Here is an 18,928-nt window from a genome sequence, read left to right on the forward strand (position 1 = left end):
GCCTTGTTGGTCAAGGTCCACATGAGCCTAGTTGGTCAAGGTCCACATAAGCCTAGTTGGTTAAGGTCCACATGGGCCTAGTTGGTCAAGGTTCACATGAGCCTAGTTGGTCAAGGTCCACATGAGCCTCGTTGGTTAAGGTCCACATGAGCCTATTTGGTCAAGGTCCACATGAACCTAGTTGGTCAAGGTCCACATGAGCCTAGTTGGTCAAGGTCCACATGAGCCTAGTTGATCAAGGTCCACATGAGCCTAGTTGGTCAAGGTCCACATGAGCCTAGTTGGTCAAGGTCCACATGAGCCTTGTTGGTTAAGGTCCACATGAGCCTAGTTGGTCAAGGTCCACATGAGACTAGTTGGTCAAGGTCCACATGAGCCTAATTGGTCAAGGTCCACATGAGCCTATTTGGTCAAGGTCCACATGAGCCTAGTTGGTCAAGGTCCACATGAGCCTAGTTGGTCAAGGTCCACATGAGCCTAGTTGGTCAAGGTCCACATGAGCCTAGTTGGTCAAGGTCCACATGAGCCTAGTTGGTCAAGGTCCACATGAGCCTAGTTGGTCAAGGTCCACATGAGCCTAGTTGGTCAAGGTCCACGTGAGCCTAGTTGGTTAAGGTCCACATGAGCCTAGTTGGTCAAGGTCCACATGAGCCTAGTTGGTCAAGGTCCACATGAGCCTAGTTGGTCAAGGTACACATGAGCCTCGTTGGTTAAGGTCCACATGAGCCTAGTTGGTCAAGGTACACATGAGCCTAGTTGGTCAAGTTCCACATAAGCCTAGTTGGTCAAGGTACACATGAGCCTCGTTGGTTAAGGTCCACATGAGGTATAACATGAACCTCATTGTTCAAGGTCCACATTAACCTCTTTGGTCAACGTCAACATGAAGTATAACATGTGCCTTGTTGGCCCAGGTCTACGTGAGGTAAAGCATGAGCCTTGTTGGTCAAGGTCCACACAAGGTAAGGTTAGTGTGCTGAGTGTTTGATTGAAATATCAAACCTAGTTTGTAAGTAGTATTGATGTTATCACAACAGTAAATTTGCGTGAACCAAGAATTTAGATCAGAATTAGTCCAAAAGTAGGTCATTGTTCATTTAAGTTTTAAAAGTAGTTAAACCGTCTGGATAAGTCCAAAAATAGATAAATGTAAAGGTTAAAGTAGAATGAGGTCAAAGGATATGAATGTGTTCCGAGTATTCATATATAACATCAAAGTAGAAGTATACAAGAATATCAGTGAAACTGATGGATGCTCCCCGATGATGCGCTTTGTCAATCTATGTGTTAATAACCACCTAAAAAAATTTATTATTAGCCTCGGTGACCTTGACCCCAGTGACCTCAAACCTCATCAAAAGGTAGAGGTCCATGCAAGGTACGTACATGCCAAATATGAAACAGATTGGTAAAGTATTGAAGTTTGTATGAGAAACTGTAACAAAAGAGTGACGGAAAAATCTATTATTAGCCTTGGTGACCTTGAACCCAGTGACCTCATCAAAAGGTAGAGGTCCATGCAAGGTATGTACATGCCAAATATGAAAGAGATATGTAAAGTATTGAAGGTACTATGAGAAACTGTAACAAAAGTGTGAGGGAAAAATTTATTATTAGCCTCTGTGACCTTGACCTTGACCCCAGTGACCTCAACCTCATCAAAAGGTAGAGATCCATGCAAGGTACGTACATGCCAAATATGAAAGAGATCGGTAAAGTATTGAAGGTGCTATGAGAAACTGTAACAAAAGTGTGACGGAAAAATCTATTATTAGCCTCGGTGACCTTGACCCTAGTGACCTCAAACCTCATCAAAAGGTAGAGGTCCATGCAAGGTATGTACATGCCAAATATGAAAGAGATCGGTAAAGTACTGAAGGTGCTATAAGAAACTGTAACAACAAGATGTGTTTGTGAAACACTATGTCCCCCTATATGATGTTTGACCTTGTAGGATGACCTTGACCTTGTGAAGGATGACCTTGACCTTGACCTTTCACCACTCAAAATGTGCAGCTCCATGAGATACACATGCATGCCAAATATCAAGTTGCTATCTTCAATATTGCAAAAGTATTCATAAAATAAGCGATTTGGGCCACATATATTTAACCTCTGACCTTGAAGGATGACCTTGACCTTGCACCACTTAAAATGTGCAGCTCCATGAGATGCACATGCATGCCAAATATCAAGTTGCTATCTTCAATATTACAAAAGTATTTATAAAATAAGCGATTTGGGCCACATATATTTGACCTCTGACCTTGAAGGATGACCTTGACCTTTCACCACTCAAAATGTGCAGCTCCATGAGATACACATGCATGCCAAATATCAAGTTGCTATCTTCAATATTGCAAAAGTATTCATAAAATGAGCGATTTTGGCCACATATATTTGACCTTTGACCTTGAAGAATGACCTTGACCTTTCACCACTCAAATTGTGCAGCTTCATGAGATACACATGCATGCCAAATATGAAGTTGCTATCTTCAATATAGCAAAAGTTATTGCAAAATGTTAAAGTTGGCGCAAACAGACCAACAGACAGACAGACAGGGCAAAAACAATATGTCCCCCACTACTATAGTGGGGGACATAAAAATGTGACGGAAAAATATATTATTAGCCTCAGTGATCTTGACCTTGACCCCAGTGACCTCAAACCTCATGAAAAGGTAGATTTCCATGCAAGGTACGTACATGCCAAATATGAAAGAGATTGGTAAAGTATTGAAGGCGCTATGAGAAACAGTAACAAAAGTGTGACAGAAGTAAGGAAGGAAGGACAAACTGGCAACTATATGCTCCGCCAAAATTTTATTTCAGGGAGCATAAAAAGCTTATACAATAATTCAGAGTTGATATTTCTTAAAACATCATTTTGGATTGACCAAGATTTTGAAACTTCTGAATTAGTCCAAAACTAGGTAAATGTCAAATTCAAAATGAGGTCAGGTAATGTGTGCTGCAAGTTATCTGCCTTCTATTCAGATAGTATGCTGTTTATTAATATCTAAGGGTTGGAAATGAAGCCTTACAAATTAAAATCAGTGCAAAAGGCATAGACTAATCAAGGTTCGTTTACTGCATCAGTGATGCATTTAAATTGAAAAAAAACCTCATCATATGGAAGTATGCATACACAATCTGGTGGTGTTGGTCAGTATTCCACACTTTTTATTCACTGTATCTGTCACACTGTAAGCATTTCTACCAAAAACGTTTTTATTGGCTAACATATCTGCAGGTGCTTTTATGTAACCAATGATTGAGTAATAATAAAGCACATCTAGTTTTGTCCAGACTTTATGTTTAATCTGTATATAGTACATATAAGGTTTCAATAATGGCTTGTGGCTTAAAATGCGTACTGTAAATACAATTATTGGTTGTGAGATGATCTTTACATTGACTAGAGAATACAAGTAATTTTGATTTTTTTTTAAATATTTGTATTGCCAATCAAAGAAAAAACATTCTTGTGAGTTCTAGCACTGTCAACTAAATACTTTCTACAAAAGGTCTTAATTTTATTTGGATTTCTAATGGACTACAAATGCCTTAAAATGCGTATCTGAGTGGCAAAGTGTTAAGCTTATGCCAATGCCAGACAATTCCTACCAGCTGTGCTTTGGAAAGGTTTTTGGTCCTGCTTTCTAAATCCTTAGCCTTGCTCTGGGCCTCTTTGGCTCTTAACTCAGCAGCTTTGGCATCGTCTAGAGTCTTCTTGGCATCACTTTCCGCACGAGATTTGAATCTATTGGATGTGTATTTGTACAGTTTTGGTTTGTAAAGAATAGAGGCTAGTTTTCGAGTTCGCACTTTTTTCCCCTGAATATACACTTTCATTCTTGGGTCCATGTATAAAATGGCAACATATGCACGAAATGATCTGCGTTCGATCATCAATCTGAAAAAAAAATAGAACAAGGGCTGTTTGTAAAACATGCATGCCCCCCATATGGGCTGCCAGTTGCAGTGGCAGGCATTGTGTGAATACGGTTTTTGTCACTGTGACCTTGACCTTTGACCTAGCGACCTGAAAATCAATAGGGGTCATCTGCCAGTGATGATCAATGTACCTATGAAGTTTCATGATCCTAGGCTTAATTATTGTTGAGTTATCATCAGGAAACCATTTTACTTTTTTGAGTCACTGTGACCTTGACCTTTGACCTAGTGACCTGAAAATTACTAGGGGTAATCTGCCAGTCATGATCAATGTACCTTTGAAGTTTCATGATCCTAGGCGTAAGCATTCTTGAGTTATCATCCAGAAACCATTTTACTATTTCAAGTCACTGTGACCTTTGACCTAGTGACCTGAAAATCAATAGGGGTACCATTTTACTGTTTCGAGTCACTGTGACCTTGACCTTTGACCTAGTGACCTGAAAATCAATAGGGATCATCTGCAAGTCATGATCAATGTACCAATGAAGTTTCATGATCCTAGGCGTAAACATTCTTGAGTAATCATCCAGAAACCATTTTACTGTTTCAAGTCACTGTGACCTTGACCTTTGACCTAGTGACCTGAAAATCAATAGGGGTCATCTGCCAGTCATGATCAATGTACCCATGAAGTTTCATGATCCTAGGCGTAAGCATTCTTGAGTTATCATCCGGAAACCATTTTACTGTTTCGATTAATTGTGACCTTGACCTTTGACCTAGTGACCTGAAAATCAATAGGGGTCATCTGCCAGTCATGATCAATGTACCTATGAAGTTTCATGATCCTAGGCGTAAGCATTCTTGAGTTATCGTCCAGAAACCATTTTACTGTATCGAGTCACTGTGACCTTGACCTTTGACCGAGTGACCTGAAAATCAATAGGGATCATCTGCCAGTCATGATCAATGTACCTATGAAGTTTCATGATCCTGGCGTAAGCATTCTTGAGTTATCATCCTGAAACCATTTTACTGTTTCGAGTAACTGTGACATTGACCTTTGACCTAGTGACCTGAAAATCGATAGGGGTCATCTGCCAGTCATGATCAATCTACCTATGAAGTTTCATGATCCTAGGCCTAAGCATTCTTGAGTTATAATCCGGAAACCATTTTATTATTTCGAGTCACTGTTACCTTGACCTTTGACCTAGTGACCTGAAAATCAATAGGGGTCATCTGCCAGTCATGATCAATCTACCTATGAAGTTTCATGATCCTAGGCCTAAGTGTTCTTGAGTAATCATCCGGAAACCATTTTACTGTTTCGAGTCACTGTGACCTTGACCTTTGACCTGAAAATCAATAGGGGTCATCTGACAGTCATGATCAATGTACCTATGAAGTTTCATGATCCTAGGCCTAAGCGTTCTTGAGTTATCATCCGGAAACTATCTGGTGGACGAACGGACGGACCGACCGACATGAGCAAAACAATATACCCCCTCTTCTTTGAAGGGGGGCATAAATATACAATATACAGAAAATGTATACTTTTCAAGAATAATATCACCTTTAACTGAAGTTTGAAATTTATTTTATATGTTCGTTTTCACTGAAAATGAAGAAAAATGTACTGAAACATACATATTATGTAATTTCATTTGCTCCAGGGAGGTTTATTATATTCCTTCGAAAACCAAAGAATACTTATTGCAAAATTATTGTCATTCAATAACCTTATATGGTAATTATTAATTATTAGTGTGTGCATATAAAAGCAATAACAGAAGCGAAGTAAAGCATTGGGTGGTTCTTGCCTTTTTTTAAAATCCTGAATTATAAGGATCATTTGTTTCATGTGCTATGATAATAATATACTTTGTGGAAACATAACACTATAAAAACTATTGTTTATGTTGATACAATAACTTAAATTTGATGCAAAAATTCACAATATCATGCATTTAAGTGACGCTCCATATCCATATGATAGAAGGATGAGAAATAGTGCTGCCTATTCTAGATGAAGTTGCAAACAGGAATCAACCTGATATATGACAATGAGACCAGATTTGTACAAATTGCTTTGGTTTATTTTCTGAATATTTTTCTTTGACAGTTATCACGATGCACAATATCCTCCAATGTTTATATTTCTGGCATTCATCATTACAACAGCAGGTTTTGTTTTTAGATCTTAACATTAAGTTCATTGCCAGTCCACCTCTATAAGTTAAACCTTAGTGAATATAATATTAAACACAACTAGAGCTTTGTCACAGACCTGACGAATACCCCCACATGCCTCATTGACGCATAATATTTTGCATGTCGTCTTTTCTAAAAACAGCGGACACCATGCTCAATTTTTAAAATGCACTTAGTGACCCCTTGACCTAGTTTTTGACCCAGAAAGGCCCACGTTCTAACTTGGCCTTAAGATCATCTTCATAAAACTTCTGACCAAGTTTGGTGAAGATCAGATGTAAACTACTTGAATTAGAGAGCTGACACCATATTGAATGTTAAAAAACGCACTAAGTGACCCCGTGACCTAGTTTTAGGCCCCGAATGGCCTATGTTCAAACTTGTCCTAGAGATCATTTAGATAAAACTTGTGACCAAGTTTGGTGAGGATTTGATGAAAACTACTTGAATTAGAGAGCGGACAACATGGTGAGGTTTAAAACGCACTAAGATATACCCTGTGACCTAGTTTTTGACCCGGCATGACCCATATTCAAACTTGACCTAGACATCATCTAGATACAACTTCTGACCAAGTTTGGTGACGATTGGATGAAAACTACTTGAATTAGAGAACGGACAATATTGTGATGTTTAAAACACACTGAGTGACCCCGTGACCTTGTTTTTGACCCAGCATGACCCATATTCAAACTTGCCCTAGACATTATCAAGATACAACTTCTGACTAATTTTGGTGAAGATTGGATAAAAACTACTTGAATTAGAGAGTGGCCAACATGGTGAGGTTTAAAACACACTAAGTGACCCCGTGACCTAGTTTTTGACCTGGCATGGCCCATGTTCGAACTTGACCTACACATCATCTAGTTACAACTTCTGACCAAGTGTGGTGAAGATTGGATTTAAACTACTTGAATTAGAGAGCGGACAACATGCTGAATGTTTAAAACACACTAAGTGACCCTGTGACCTAGTTTTTGACCCGGCAAGGCCCATGTTCGAACTTGGACTAGACATCATCTAGATACAACTTCTGACCAAGTTTGCTGAAGATCTGATGAAAAATACTTGAATTAGAGAGCTGACAACATGCTGAATGTTTAAAACGCACCAAGTGACCCTGTGACCTAGTTTTTGACCTGGCAAGGCCCATGTTCGAACTTGGCCTAGACATCATGTAGATACAACTTCTGACAAAGTTTGGTGAAGATCGGATGAAAACTACTAGAATTGGAGAGCGGACACTTAATACGGACCGACAGACAGACCGACCGACAGACAAGTTCACTCCTATATACCCCCTAAACTTTGTTTGTTGGGGTATAATTATATTCCCAATTTTGAATCATTTGTAAGCAAAACAACAAAAACACTTATTCCCCAATTCTAGTTAAAATGCAGCGATGTTTTCTTATCCAAAGGGAAACAGCCCCTTTCCCCAAATTGTTGAATCAAGTTTTCTTAACAAGAGCTGTCAGAGGACAGCGCGCTCGACTATTCGAGTGCTTGACAGTATAACGTAAGCCAGCATGGAGAGGGGGGGGGGGGGTATAATGTGGGTGTGTGGTCATATAATAATAATCTTTCAAAAAAAAAAGGAAAACACAAATTATTTTTTTTCGGGGGGGGGGGGGGATTCTGGGGGGGGGGGGGGGCATGGGGGATGGTTTGGGTGGAGTGCATTGTGGTATGTCAGGTAAGTGTTGTTTTGTCTAAGTATGAATCAAATGTGATCATAAATAACGAAGTTATGGCAATTTAAGCAATATGTTCAATTATCTAAGTATAAAAGGGGCCATAATTCTGTCAAAATGCTTGATACAGTTGTCTGCTCTTGTTTATAGATTTGGATAATGTTGGTAAAGAAGTATGCAAAATATGAAAGCAATATGTCGAAGGACATAGAAAATATTTGAGGTGGTACGCAAATGTTAACATAGATTTATCAATAATATGCATATTCTAAGTATAAAAGGGGCAATAATTCTATCAAAATGCTTGATACAGTTGTATGCTCTTGTTTATAGATTGGGGTCATGTTGGTTAAGAAGCATGCAAAATATAAAAGCAATATGTCAAAGGACATAGGAAATATTTGGGGTAGTACGCAAACTTTAAAGGCCCTATAAAGGTGACGATCCGTAATTATTTACCTATTTTTAAATATTTTTTTCATATTTTATTTATAAAGGTTATCAAAAAACAATATATACTATTGGACATTACCATACAAAAATGAGCAATACAGCTTGTTTTGAGCTCAAAATACAGTGTCCTCCAAGTCAATTGTGTTTACAAACAATCCCAATGCCAGCTTTAAGGCTACACATCGCGTTAGTTGCAAAGTTGTAAACATTTCTTCAAATTATGAATAGATATATCTTCAATTATTTTTGACAACGTTGCACCTAAGCTGTGTTATTAGCATTTTTTATGCAATAGTAACTGAAATCCGGTAAAAATTAGACCAGTTTATATGCATAATAATTGGATTTGTCACCTTTTTAGGGCCTTTAACATTTGCACGCTGACGCTAACGGGAATGCTAACGGGAACGCCGACGCTGGGTGAGTAGGATAGCTCCACTATATATTTTTTAATATAATAGTCGAGCTAAAAATTGAATTATGATAGAAAATTTTGAAGTCTTGACTTGCAATTTTATAGCTAAATGTTATGTTGGACCTCTAAGTGTACCCTGACCTGTGAAGGTAGGGATATTTCACGCACTAAATACTGTGTCCTAATGGTTGTCATAAGTGGTGAGTTTGCTTACATTTTTTTGCAACATGAATGACATTACTAAATTCTAAATAGGCTATTCTAAGACCAAATTTGATCTTTGAAAAGTTACCTTGACCTTTGAGATAAGGAGACAAGTAATCCACTTCACTAATAGTCTTTTGATTAATTGCATTTGTGCCAAATAATATCAAAATCCATGTATATAGTACATGTATTGCAAAGCAAAGGCCGTAAAATAAATTTTGAAGCTGTTGTGTCTGTTAATTTGACTGTTGCCCTCAAAGTATGACCTTGACCTTTAAAGGAGGTCAATGGTTGTTACACACAATAAGCCATCTGCACCTTGTTGTCATATGGGATATGAGGTTTTAAAGAGCATGCCAAAATATGCCAAAGGGCCAAATTTTATCTTTGAACTCTTTAGTGTGATCTTCACATTTGAGGCAGAGAGATAAGTTTTAATAACAATTGCATTCATATAAGGATATAATGAGTACCAAGTAATGTTATATCCATCAATATATGGCTCAGTTATGGTGTGCAGAAATTTTAATGCTGTTCAACGGCACATTTTTACTTTTGACCTCTACGTATGACATAATTATTCAATGCAACATGTCATGTTAATGATGTTATGTTTACTTTCGTGCCAATAAATAGCAAAATTCCTTAATAAATGGCAAAGTTATGATTCCGACAAGAATTTAAAAGCTGTTGAATGGCACAATTTGACATATAACCTGTAAATTTGACTTTCACCCTTAAGGGAGACAGGTGCTACACAAAATGTCAATGTCCTATGATGGTGGATATTTTTATTTCAAAAGCCAAACATGTAAAAAACAGTAATGGCTGAGAAAGGAAATATAAAACAGACATAGAGTAGTCAGTGTAAGTGCAATATGCCCACCTTGTTTGAAGAAATTATAAAATTATAATCTCAAATAACAATAACACAAATGAAACACACATGCAGACTGACCTATAATAAGAAAAGTTGCAGTCAAAGGGAAGTAACTTGCATTCAATATTAGCAAGGTGTTTAACAAGTTACATGGGTTTAATTTACTTCTATATTGGGACCAAGGTTTGTATAAGATTTTAACTTGGGACCATTTTTTAAATATGCGCCACCCAGACTCGAACTTGGCCTAGAAAATGTTAAGGTAGCGCACCCATTATGGGCACCTTTCCAAATATAATCTGATGTATTATTTTCTTAATCAGCATCATTTCACTGAACTACATGCAAATTTTTAGGAAGGCTTTCCATGCTTAAAAAAACAAAATAGATTTTTTCAAAACCAACACCACGCTCAGCTTTTGTCCAGTCTATTTGCACCCCTGGGATATATGAAAGTTCCATAATTCATCCAAATTTCAAAATATGGGCATGCAGTTGGTGTGTACAGATGCAGTAAAGGTGTTGCAAGTTTAAACAAGATGAAATAAGTATTCTTTTACAGACATTTCTCTTTTATAATATGTTATCTATGGAAGAGAGCCATGAAATGTAAGTGGTTTGAGCCAAGTAGAAATTGGGTTGGTTAAACACAAAGTGTCATAAAATTCAAAATAGTACCATTTAAGTCATATTTTGAACTTAGTTTTTAAAGATACACTATATACAGCAAAAATACCAAAAATTAGACAGATTTACTGTAAAAAAAAAAAAATGCAACATGCATGAAGCAGCATGTTTCGTATTTTCAGCAGTAAATCACCCAATTTAGCCATAATGTTGTTTTAATTTTATAAATTGAAGAATGTGCATAACAATTTCAACACATTTAACAATCAACATAGCTTATATGCTATATGAAATCAAATTACGTTAGAAAAGAAATAAAACGCTTCGCAAAAAGTATGCGTTGTCGGCAGGATTCGAACCTGCACGGGAAGATCCAAAAAAAATTCTAGTTTATCGCCTTAACCACTCGGCCATGGCAACTTTAAATAAGTACCTGCTTAAATTAGATATCCATAAGTAAACAGGTAAAAAGGCTCTTCAATCTTCGAAGAAATCGCGGGAAATAATTACTGGTTCGCTACCTTAAGATTACCATTCTAACCAACTTTTGTCAAGATTGAGTTATAAATGTGGCCTCTACAGTGAAAACAAGGTTTTTAACTACATGTACATGTATGATTTGACCGAATGAATTAGTTATTAGGGCATGTGACTCAGAATCAAACCTGACATGGCAATCTAAGGTTTTACCACACTTGACACAGAATCTTAACATTGTCTTTATATTGTCAAGATATAAATTCTAACCAAGTTGAATCAAGACTGGAGTTATAAATGTAGCTGTAGAGAGGTAACAAGTTGGTTTTTAAGATTTGACCTCGTAACATAGGTTTTGTTTACATGTTGCCCAGATTCAAACTCTGTCTTAATACTTATGAGATAAATATTCTGAACAAGATTCATCCAAGATTGGATGAAAATGCGGTCTTTAATGTACAATGAGCTCAAGTTGACAATCCACCATATGAACGTCATGACCCATGTGATCAGAATACGTCACCTTGAGCACTGAGTGCTCAGGTAAACTTAACTTAAAACACTTTAAAGAATGCAAAACAGAATGGTTAGATAGCAGATTCCTCTAATACAAAATGAATATAGAACACACAGTTGCAACTAAATACAAACTATTCTAAACTGCAAACGCAATTACCTTGATAAGCTGTGACAAAGTGGGAAAAAAGTAAGTTACACAAATGCTTTATCATACATGAAATAAACAGGTGCAGACCCAAATTTTTTTTTTCAAAAAGGTCACACAGAATTATATATATGAGTCATGTCTTGAGAAAACTGGGTTTAACGCATGTGCGTAAACTGTCATCCCAGATTAGCCTGTGCAGTATGCACAGGCTAATCAGGGACAACACTTTCCGCCTAAACTTGATTTTCGGTAAGGTGGACTTCCTTGAAAGTAAAAATACCATAAAAGCGGAAAGTGTCGTCCCTGATTAGCCTGTGCGGACTGCACTGGCTAGTCTGGGATGACACTACGCACAGGCATTTAGCCCAGTTTTCTCAGAACGCGGCTCATATTAAACCACGACAGTCCAAGAGACAGCTACCATGATTTGTTTACTATGAAGTGGTGTCCTTGATTTTCATCGAGCATGACATTGTGGCCTGGTTTGATGAAAATTCTTTGGAAAAAGGAGATATTGACTGGAAGGCTTGATCTTACTACTGTGTAATGTGAAATCTTGACCTTAAGCAAGCGTTACTAATTCATTCTCCTCCATATTATATCAATGACCTTAACATCTAGTGAAGTCTCTTCAAAAATCTTTGATTGATTATAGAAAATTTCGACACAAAGGGAAATTAGAGACTCAACTTTTGACCTTTAACCATGAACTTGACTTTAAGCAGGCGTGACTGACTCATGCCTTCTGCACATCGTCTCAATGACCTTAACCCTGTAAAAAAAAATTCATGAAAATCCTTTAGTGAGTATAGTAGATATAGACCTTGCATGAATATAGGCTCTTGACCATGATTATTAGTTATTTTAACCTTGACCTTGAGCCCACGTGACACACTCATGCTTACTGATCACCATCTAAATCAGATTTCTGCACGCTGTCGCCATTACATAAACATTTGATTCAAGTTTCATGAAAATCCTTCAAAGGATAAAGGAGATATGGAGAAGACCCAAAAATGAAGGCTCAACCTTGACCTGCATTAATGAATTGTGCCATCTGCACACCGCCTCAATCTCCTGAACATTTGAGGCAAGTTTCATGAAAATCCTTTAAAGGGTATAGGATATATGGAGCAGACAAGATATTGTAATCCCCCCCCCCCCCTTTGGCTTAACGGCAAGGGTTAATACCTGTAAAATGTGCAGCCCTTGCATCGTAAAAGGGACTTATCAGATTTCCATATTTTAATGAAAGTCATTAAAAGCATTAACAAACAAAAACATGAAATTAAAAATAATCTGAAACATCTGAAGCGCTCACTTCAATTCACATCCTGGAGCTAGAGTGATCATAGCTTTTAAATGTTTTCACTATGTACACTATGAGTAAAACAATACATGTAAACCAGTTTGATGGGGCAATTTTTGACCAAAAAGTAAAGATTTTAATTTTTTGTAGAAGACCACTACATGTATTAGAAAGAAAATTTGCAAATACAATTTCAGTGTGCCTATTGGTTGCAGAGGAGGACAGTTGTGTAGATGAAGTTTTAAATACACATATACCATGTGAACCTCATAGGGGAGGACAGTTTATCCGAAGGACATAATTTGTTCAAACTTTGTACAGGTTCCCTTTATGCTTTATATGTTTAACAACATTGATAATGTTTTAAGTCATAAGTGTATTTTTGCATGTTTGAATACAAATTAGACTTTCTTTTTGGAATCTCTGACAATTTTTGTGAATTTTGTCATTTTGTAAATATGGGAACAAATTGGTTACATCCAAAATTTCTTTCTTTACAAACATCTGCAGATTGAAATCATTCACCTGTGACAATCATAAAGATCCACCGAGACTTCAAATGAAAACACAAGCTTTATAGTGGAAATACAAACAAAGGGAATTAATTCTGCCAAAACAGGTTGCAGCTACAATTAATCACATACAGATAAAGGTAATAGAGCTGTACAAATTTGCGATAGATCCACCCAGCCTTCGAAATACTACCCGATAGACAAATTGATGGACACGAGCAATGATTAATGCTTTCCTCTTAGTGGGTTCATTAATACATAACTTAAACAGATACAACAAATTGAAGCCATGATTGTAAAAATCCGCTGAGAATCCTACCCTTCAATATTTTATCTGTAGAACTTAACCAATAGCTAAATGGTGCATGGCTATGAATAAATATCTATATAAATACACCTAACAAACAATAACAGTCACCAGTGCAGGGGATATCACTTGTGATCATGCAAGGGAGGTAACTTAGTTTTTTTATAAAGGCTTATTTTTCAAACTGAACTTAATTTTATTTCTAAAATAGTCACAGCCATTTGTACTTAGCCCCAACCAACAGGACAGGCGTCACACTATTGTACCTGCTTACAATTCCAATGTCAGATACAACAGTTCGAAGCCCATCCCGTGCATTTTCACAAAATTCTTCAAAGTCCCTACGTACCCATCGTCAGAATCAAAGTCAGACTCTGGATTGGAGAGCAGGATGTCCTGAGGGTCGGTGAGAATATCCAGCTCTGGGTCACCATTATCCAGGAGCTTCATGTTGTACACTATGACTAGAGTGCCTGAGGTCCCCTCGATCCGGTCAAACTGTGCGAAGAAATCGTCGTCTGTCTTGAATGGGGAGTACCGAAGAATCACGTCCATTTCCATGGCGAACTGTTATGTGAACATGATATTATATACTATTATAAGATAACTACAAAACGCTACTATTAACATCACAACACTATAAATACGTTATTAAGTACTGTTAACAAGCTTATTAACAACATAACCCATTATAACCAATAATTTAAATTATTAAATTTAGAGTAAAAATATGAACATTGAAAAATATGTGTTTTGTTAAAAAATATTGTAAAATGGAATTGATACACTGTAACTCCAATATAACGCTCTCCGTAATAACGCTGAATCCAATATAACACGGTTGGGTCTTGGATCCAGTTTTTTCTCCAACCTTCCATTTCTGATTCAAATCCATGTTATGCAAGTTAATTTATTTTCAGACAATTCAAAGATGGCAGCGATCACATCTTGATTGCTTTATTATACCGTCCATTGAACCGATTTTAATCGCTTCGAGGTTAAACAACATCGACAGCTAATTGGTGTTAATCTGTTGTGAAATGTCAATAAAGGTGTGAAAAACTCGCGTGTCAGTGTTTATTACATGTATTCCCTATCAGTGCGGTACGATGCGCTAATTTCAATGTTAAGTGCAAGTGGGATAATTCTAAAATTAAAGTTATTCAAATCGATAAAAACATTTTTACTTTGATATTATTGCAGTTTGACTCTGTAACAAAGGAGCGGCTTTGAAATATACCGCGCACAGTATAAAACAAGTTTTTCTGTCATTTAATTATCATTATAGTATTTTGTCATTTAATTCAGTTCTTGTACGAGAAATTAATGAAATAATCAAGACAATTTATTTACATGCTAACGCAGTGTAATTGTTAACAGAGATTCACTTTCATTTTTGCCCGGTATCAGAAAGTCCCCGGAAAGCACATTTTTTGCATGACGGCGTATGACGCAATACAACCTTTCTTTTTACATGTATCGTATTGCATTCAATCTAAATTTAAATCCCCTCGTCCAATGAAAGCTCTGCCCCATAATGCACTGTTCTCTTTACACTTCTGAAAAATGGCGTATGCATATAGTTGTGTTTACGAAATTCGTAAACATATTTTTCGTCATAAATGTTGAAGATTATCATTTTTTAAGTGATGTAACTTTATTGGATTATCGGATAAATGTGCACATTAGAAGACCAGTATGTATAATGTTATCGATACAATTTGGTATATATGCATGTATTTGCGGATGACAACACAGAATGGAAATACACAGTACCTATATTATAGGCTATACTGTACCTGTTTTATAGCCCCTCTGCAATAAATGAGCTCAAAACTTATAACGCGGATCCGTTTATAACGCTGTTGCGTGGCTTGGACCCAGTCATCCACGTTATATTGGAGTAACAGTGTACACTTAAATATTAAGTGTCATTTTATTTCTATTGTCTTAAATGAACCGGAGAATTTTTGTTTATAAGAATGATTGCATCAACTTAGTCACTAATGCGTCTTTTCCTTAGCTAACAAAGCTGGCCCACGAGAACAAGGTCTCAGAAAGAACTTTACAATCACCAATAATAACAGACATTCTCAACAAAACCCAACGGTCGGACCTGACCGACTTTTAAAGACATGTCCGATTAAAAATGACATGTTGACGGACTGAATGTCCCAGAAATAACTCAACCAGAAAAACATGTTTTTTTTTATAGAATGGAATTCTGTCAAGAAAACGCAAGCTTAAATGATATACTAGAACAAGAGGGCCAAGATGGCCCTAGTTCGCTCACCTGAGAGGAGTCAGTTCATTCAATCTTTACCAAATGTCAAACTTGACCTAGATATTGTCCAGACAAACATGCTGGTCAAGTTTCATCATTATTTCATCTGCGAGTCATGATCAATGTACGTATGAAGTTTCATGATCCTAGGCATAAGCATTCTTTAGTTATCATACGGAAACCATTTCTCTAAGTTGAGTCACCGTGACCTTGACAGGCATTGTATGAGTACGTTTTTTGGCACTGTGACCTTGACCTTTGACCAAGTGACCTGATAATCAATAGGGGTCATCTGACAGTCATGATCAATATACCTATGAAGTTTCATGAACCTAGGCATAAGCGTTCTTGAGTTATCATCCAGAAACCATTTTACTATTTCAGGTCACCGTGACCTTGACCTTTGACCTAGTGACCTGAAAATCAATAGGGGTCATCTGTGAGTCATGATCATTGTACCTATGAAATTTCATGATCCTAGGCAAATTCTGAGCAAATGTTAACGGACCGACATACGACAAACAAAGACCGGTTACAAAAAATCACCTGAGCAATCAGGTGAGCTAAAAAATGACATCGTATTTTTCCTGACATTCATAATACATTATTACGCATGTCCATTGTCCTCTTCTGGTCTAACGAAAACACATTCTGCATTTCAGATCATTGTAATAGCGTCAGTGTTTTTTTCCACCGTTTTGGGAATGGGGCCGGGTCCCTTTGGATTGGGAAAATTCGCGGCGTTTTGACTAAAATTGGGAAATTAGTGTTGTTGTTGTTTTGCTAAAAAATGCTTCAAAATTGAGGATACAAGTGTGTCCAGTATTATATTTACTAAGGTTGAACTTGTATGGATGGGAGATGAACAAAATATTGAGATCTAAAAATTTTTTATTTTTTTTTAACTTTCCATTGGGAATTTTTAGCTCCCATTGGGAAAAATATATACTTTTTTCCATTGGGAATGGGTCCGGTTACCAGACCCGATTTTGAATTAAAAAAAAGCACTAAGCGTTATTGTCAGTTTGTTTTCATTCAAATTAAGTGTAAAAAGTGCCTTTTCATGATTGTAAATATCTTTTTCCAGTTTGTAGATATTTTGTATTTTAATTCTGAATACATGTAATAACGTAATTTTGTGACCCGGATATATTTGTCATTTAAAGTTTCTAAACCCTGATAATTGATTTTTTCTTTTAAAACTGAGTCTGTTGCAGAATGAAATTTATATCCTACATATGGTCTGTTGTTTAAAGGTACTTAAATGATTCAATACAAGTATTGTATTTGTTTAAATACTGATTGACATTCATCAGTCATTGTCACACTAAGCTGTCTGAAAACTTTGTGTTTTCAAAGCAATTTTCAATTAAAACTTTGTATTATCTTAAATAGTTTGGGGTTTCAATACTTTTCTCTTTTGAATACAGTCAATCTTGTGCATGCTGCCACTTGAATAAGCGACCTTTGTCTTATGTAACCACTTTGAATTCCCCTCAAAGCGTTTTGATATATTAAGCGACTTTTGTTTTACACAACCAGCGACTGGTGAGTTGAGTATTTTGATGTCCAAATATTGGATTTAGCGACCATGTGGTGGTAAAATTAGACAAGGGACAAAATTGTCACAAAACCAGGTTTTCATTGTGAAAAAAAAATCTGATAAAGGGAGAAAACTCAAACTGAACTTTTGAAATGAACAAATTAAATTAACCCCCTTTGTAAGTTTGTTTTTAAAAAAAATCTATTTTTAGTCGTGGCGACCTTGACATTGGAGATATTGACGTGATTCTTTCGTGCGACACACCGTCCCATGATGGTGAACAAATGTGCCAAATGATTTTAAAATCTCACAATGAATGACATAGTTATGGCCAGGACAAGCTCATTTATGGCCATTTTTGACCTTTGAACTCAAAGTGTGACCTTGACCTTGGAGATATCGACGTAATTATTTCGCGCGACACACCGTCCAATGATAGTGAACAAATGTGCCAAATGATTTTAAAATCTGACAATGAACGACATAGTTATGGCCCGGACAAGCTTGTTCCGCCCGCCCGCATTCGCCAATCTAATAACCAGTTTTTTCCTTCGGAAAACCTGGTTAAAATCTGTTGATCGTTTAGGGAAACACTTGATCGCTGATTTAACGTGTTCTCCATGATGCACTGATATTGAACACGTGATTCACCCATGTTTAGTCTCAATTATTTGCACTAGTCATTACTTGCCATAAGCTTTCAAACAATAAATACATTTGTCTCAGCTTTTCGCATGTTTCAAATATACCAACTTCCTATACATTTCCAAAAATTTGGCTAACATTTGTGTTTACATAATTCTTAAAAAACATTATCTTCAATAACAGAAACAGCATTTTGTTGAATTATTACTGGTTATAACATTTCAGGGTAATACAATGTTTAAAGACATTAATATTTGGATTATTTCATATAATTTAAATGTGAAACAAGATAGTTGTGTTACTTAATTGGTATATGAATTTGTAACTGACAAATATTTTACTTTTTGTCCCGAATGTTTTTTTTAAAGACCGTTTTATTAATAGACCACTTTTGGTTATTATCTTTTGTGTTTTCTCAATACAAGATTGACTGTACTATTTAAGAGTGTTGGGATTTGTAATTATTCAGTTATCAATATTCAGAGTTGTTTATTTTCATATTTTATTTCATTGTTCCAATTATCATTATGTCAATAAATTTGTGTGTGTGACTTGATGCTTTGGTACTATGAAACAAGTCTGTTCCAGCAAGTTAACGAAGTCCACAGGACTTCAGTGCTCACGCTGCTGCCAGACATTATCGCCATTGGCGATTATTTAATCCAACTGCCTATTATTTCTTAAAATTGTCTATAAAAAATGGCGATTATTTTATCCGCATACATCAAAAATAAATTTGCCTCTACAAGTTTTTCAGCGAATGTGAAATGCCTGTAAATCGGGCCATCA

General features: G+C 36.5%; 1 protein-coding gene across 4 annotated transcripts in view; it reads right to left on the reverse strand.

Annotated features, from left to right (window-relative positions):
* Positions 1 to 18,928, reverse strand: part of LOC127833088 (ATPase MORC2-like) — a 95,148-nt gene that overhangs the window by 60,454 nt on the left and 15,766 nt on the right. For all 4 annotated transcript variants that reach the window (XM_052358365.1, XM_052358367.1, XM_052358366.1 and 1 more), the window contains exons 8-9: positions 14,017 to 14,234; positions 3,630 to 3,918 (exon numbers count right to left, since the gene is read on the reverse strand). In XM_052358365.1, coding sequence (XP_052214325.1) covers positions 3,630 to 3,918; positions 14,017 to 14,234 — 507 coding nt within the window. The remainder of the gene's footprint in view (positions 1 to 3,629; positions 3,919 to 14,016; positions 14,235 to 18,928) is intronic.

The sequence above is a fragment of the Dreissena polymorpha genome, chromosome 1 (genome assembly GCF_020536995.1).
Source record: "Dreissena polymorpha isolate Duluth1 chromosome 1, UMN_Dpol_1.0, whole genome shotgun sequence".
Lineage (NCBI taxonomy): Eukaryota > Metazoa > Mollusca > Bivalvia > Myida > Dreissenidae > Dreissena > Dreissena polymorpha.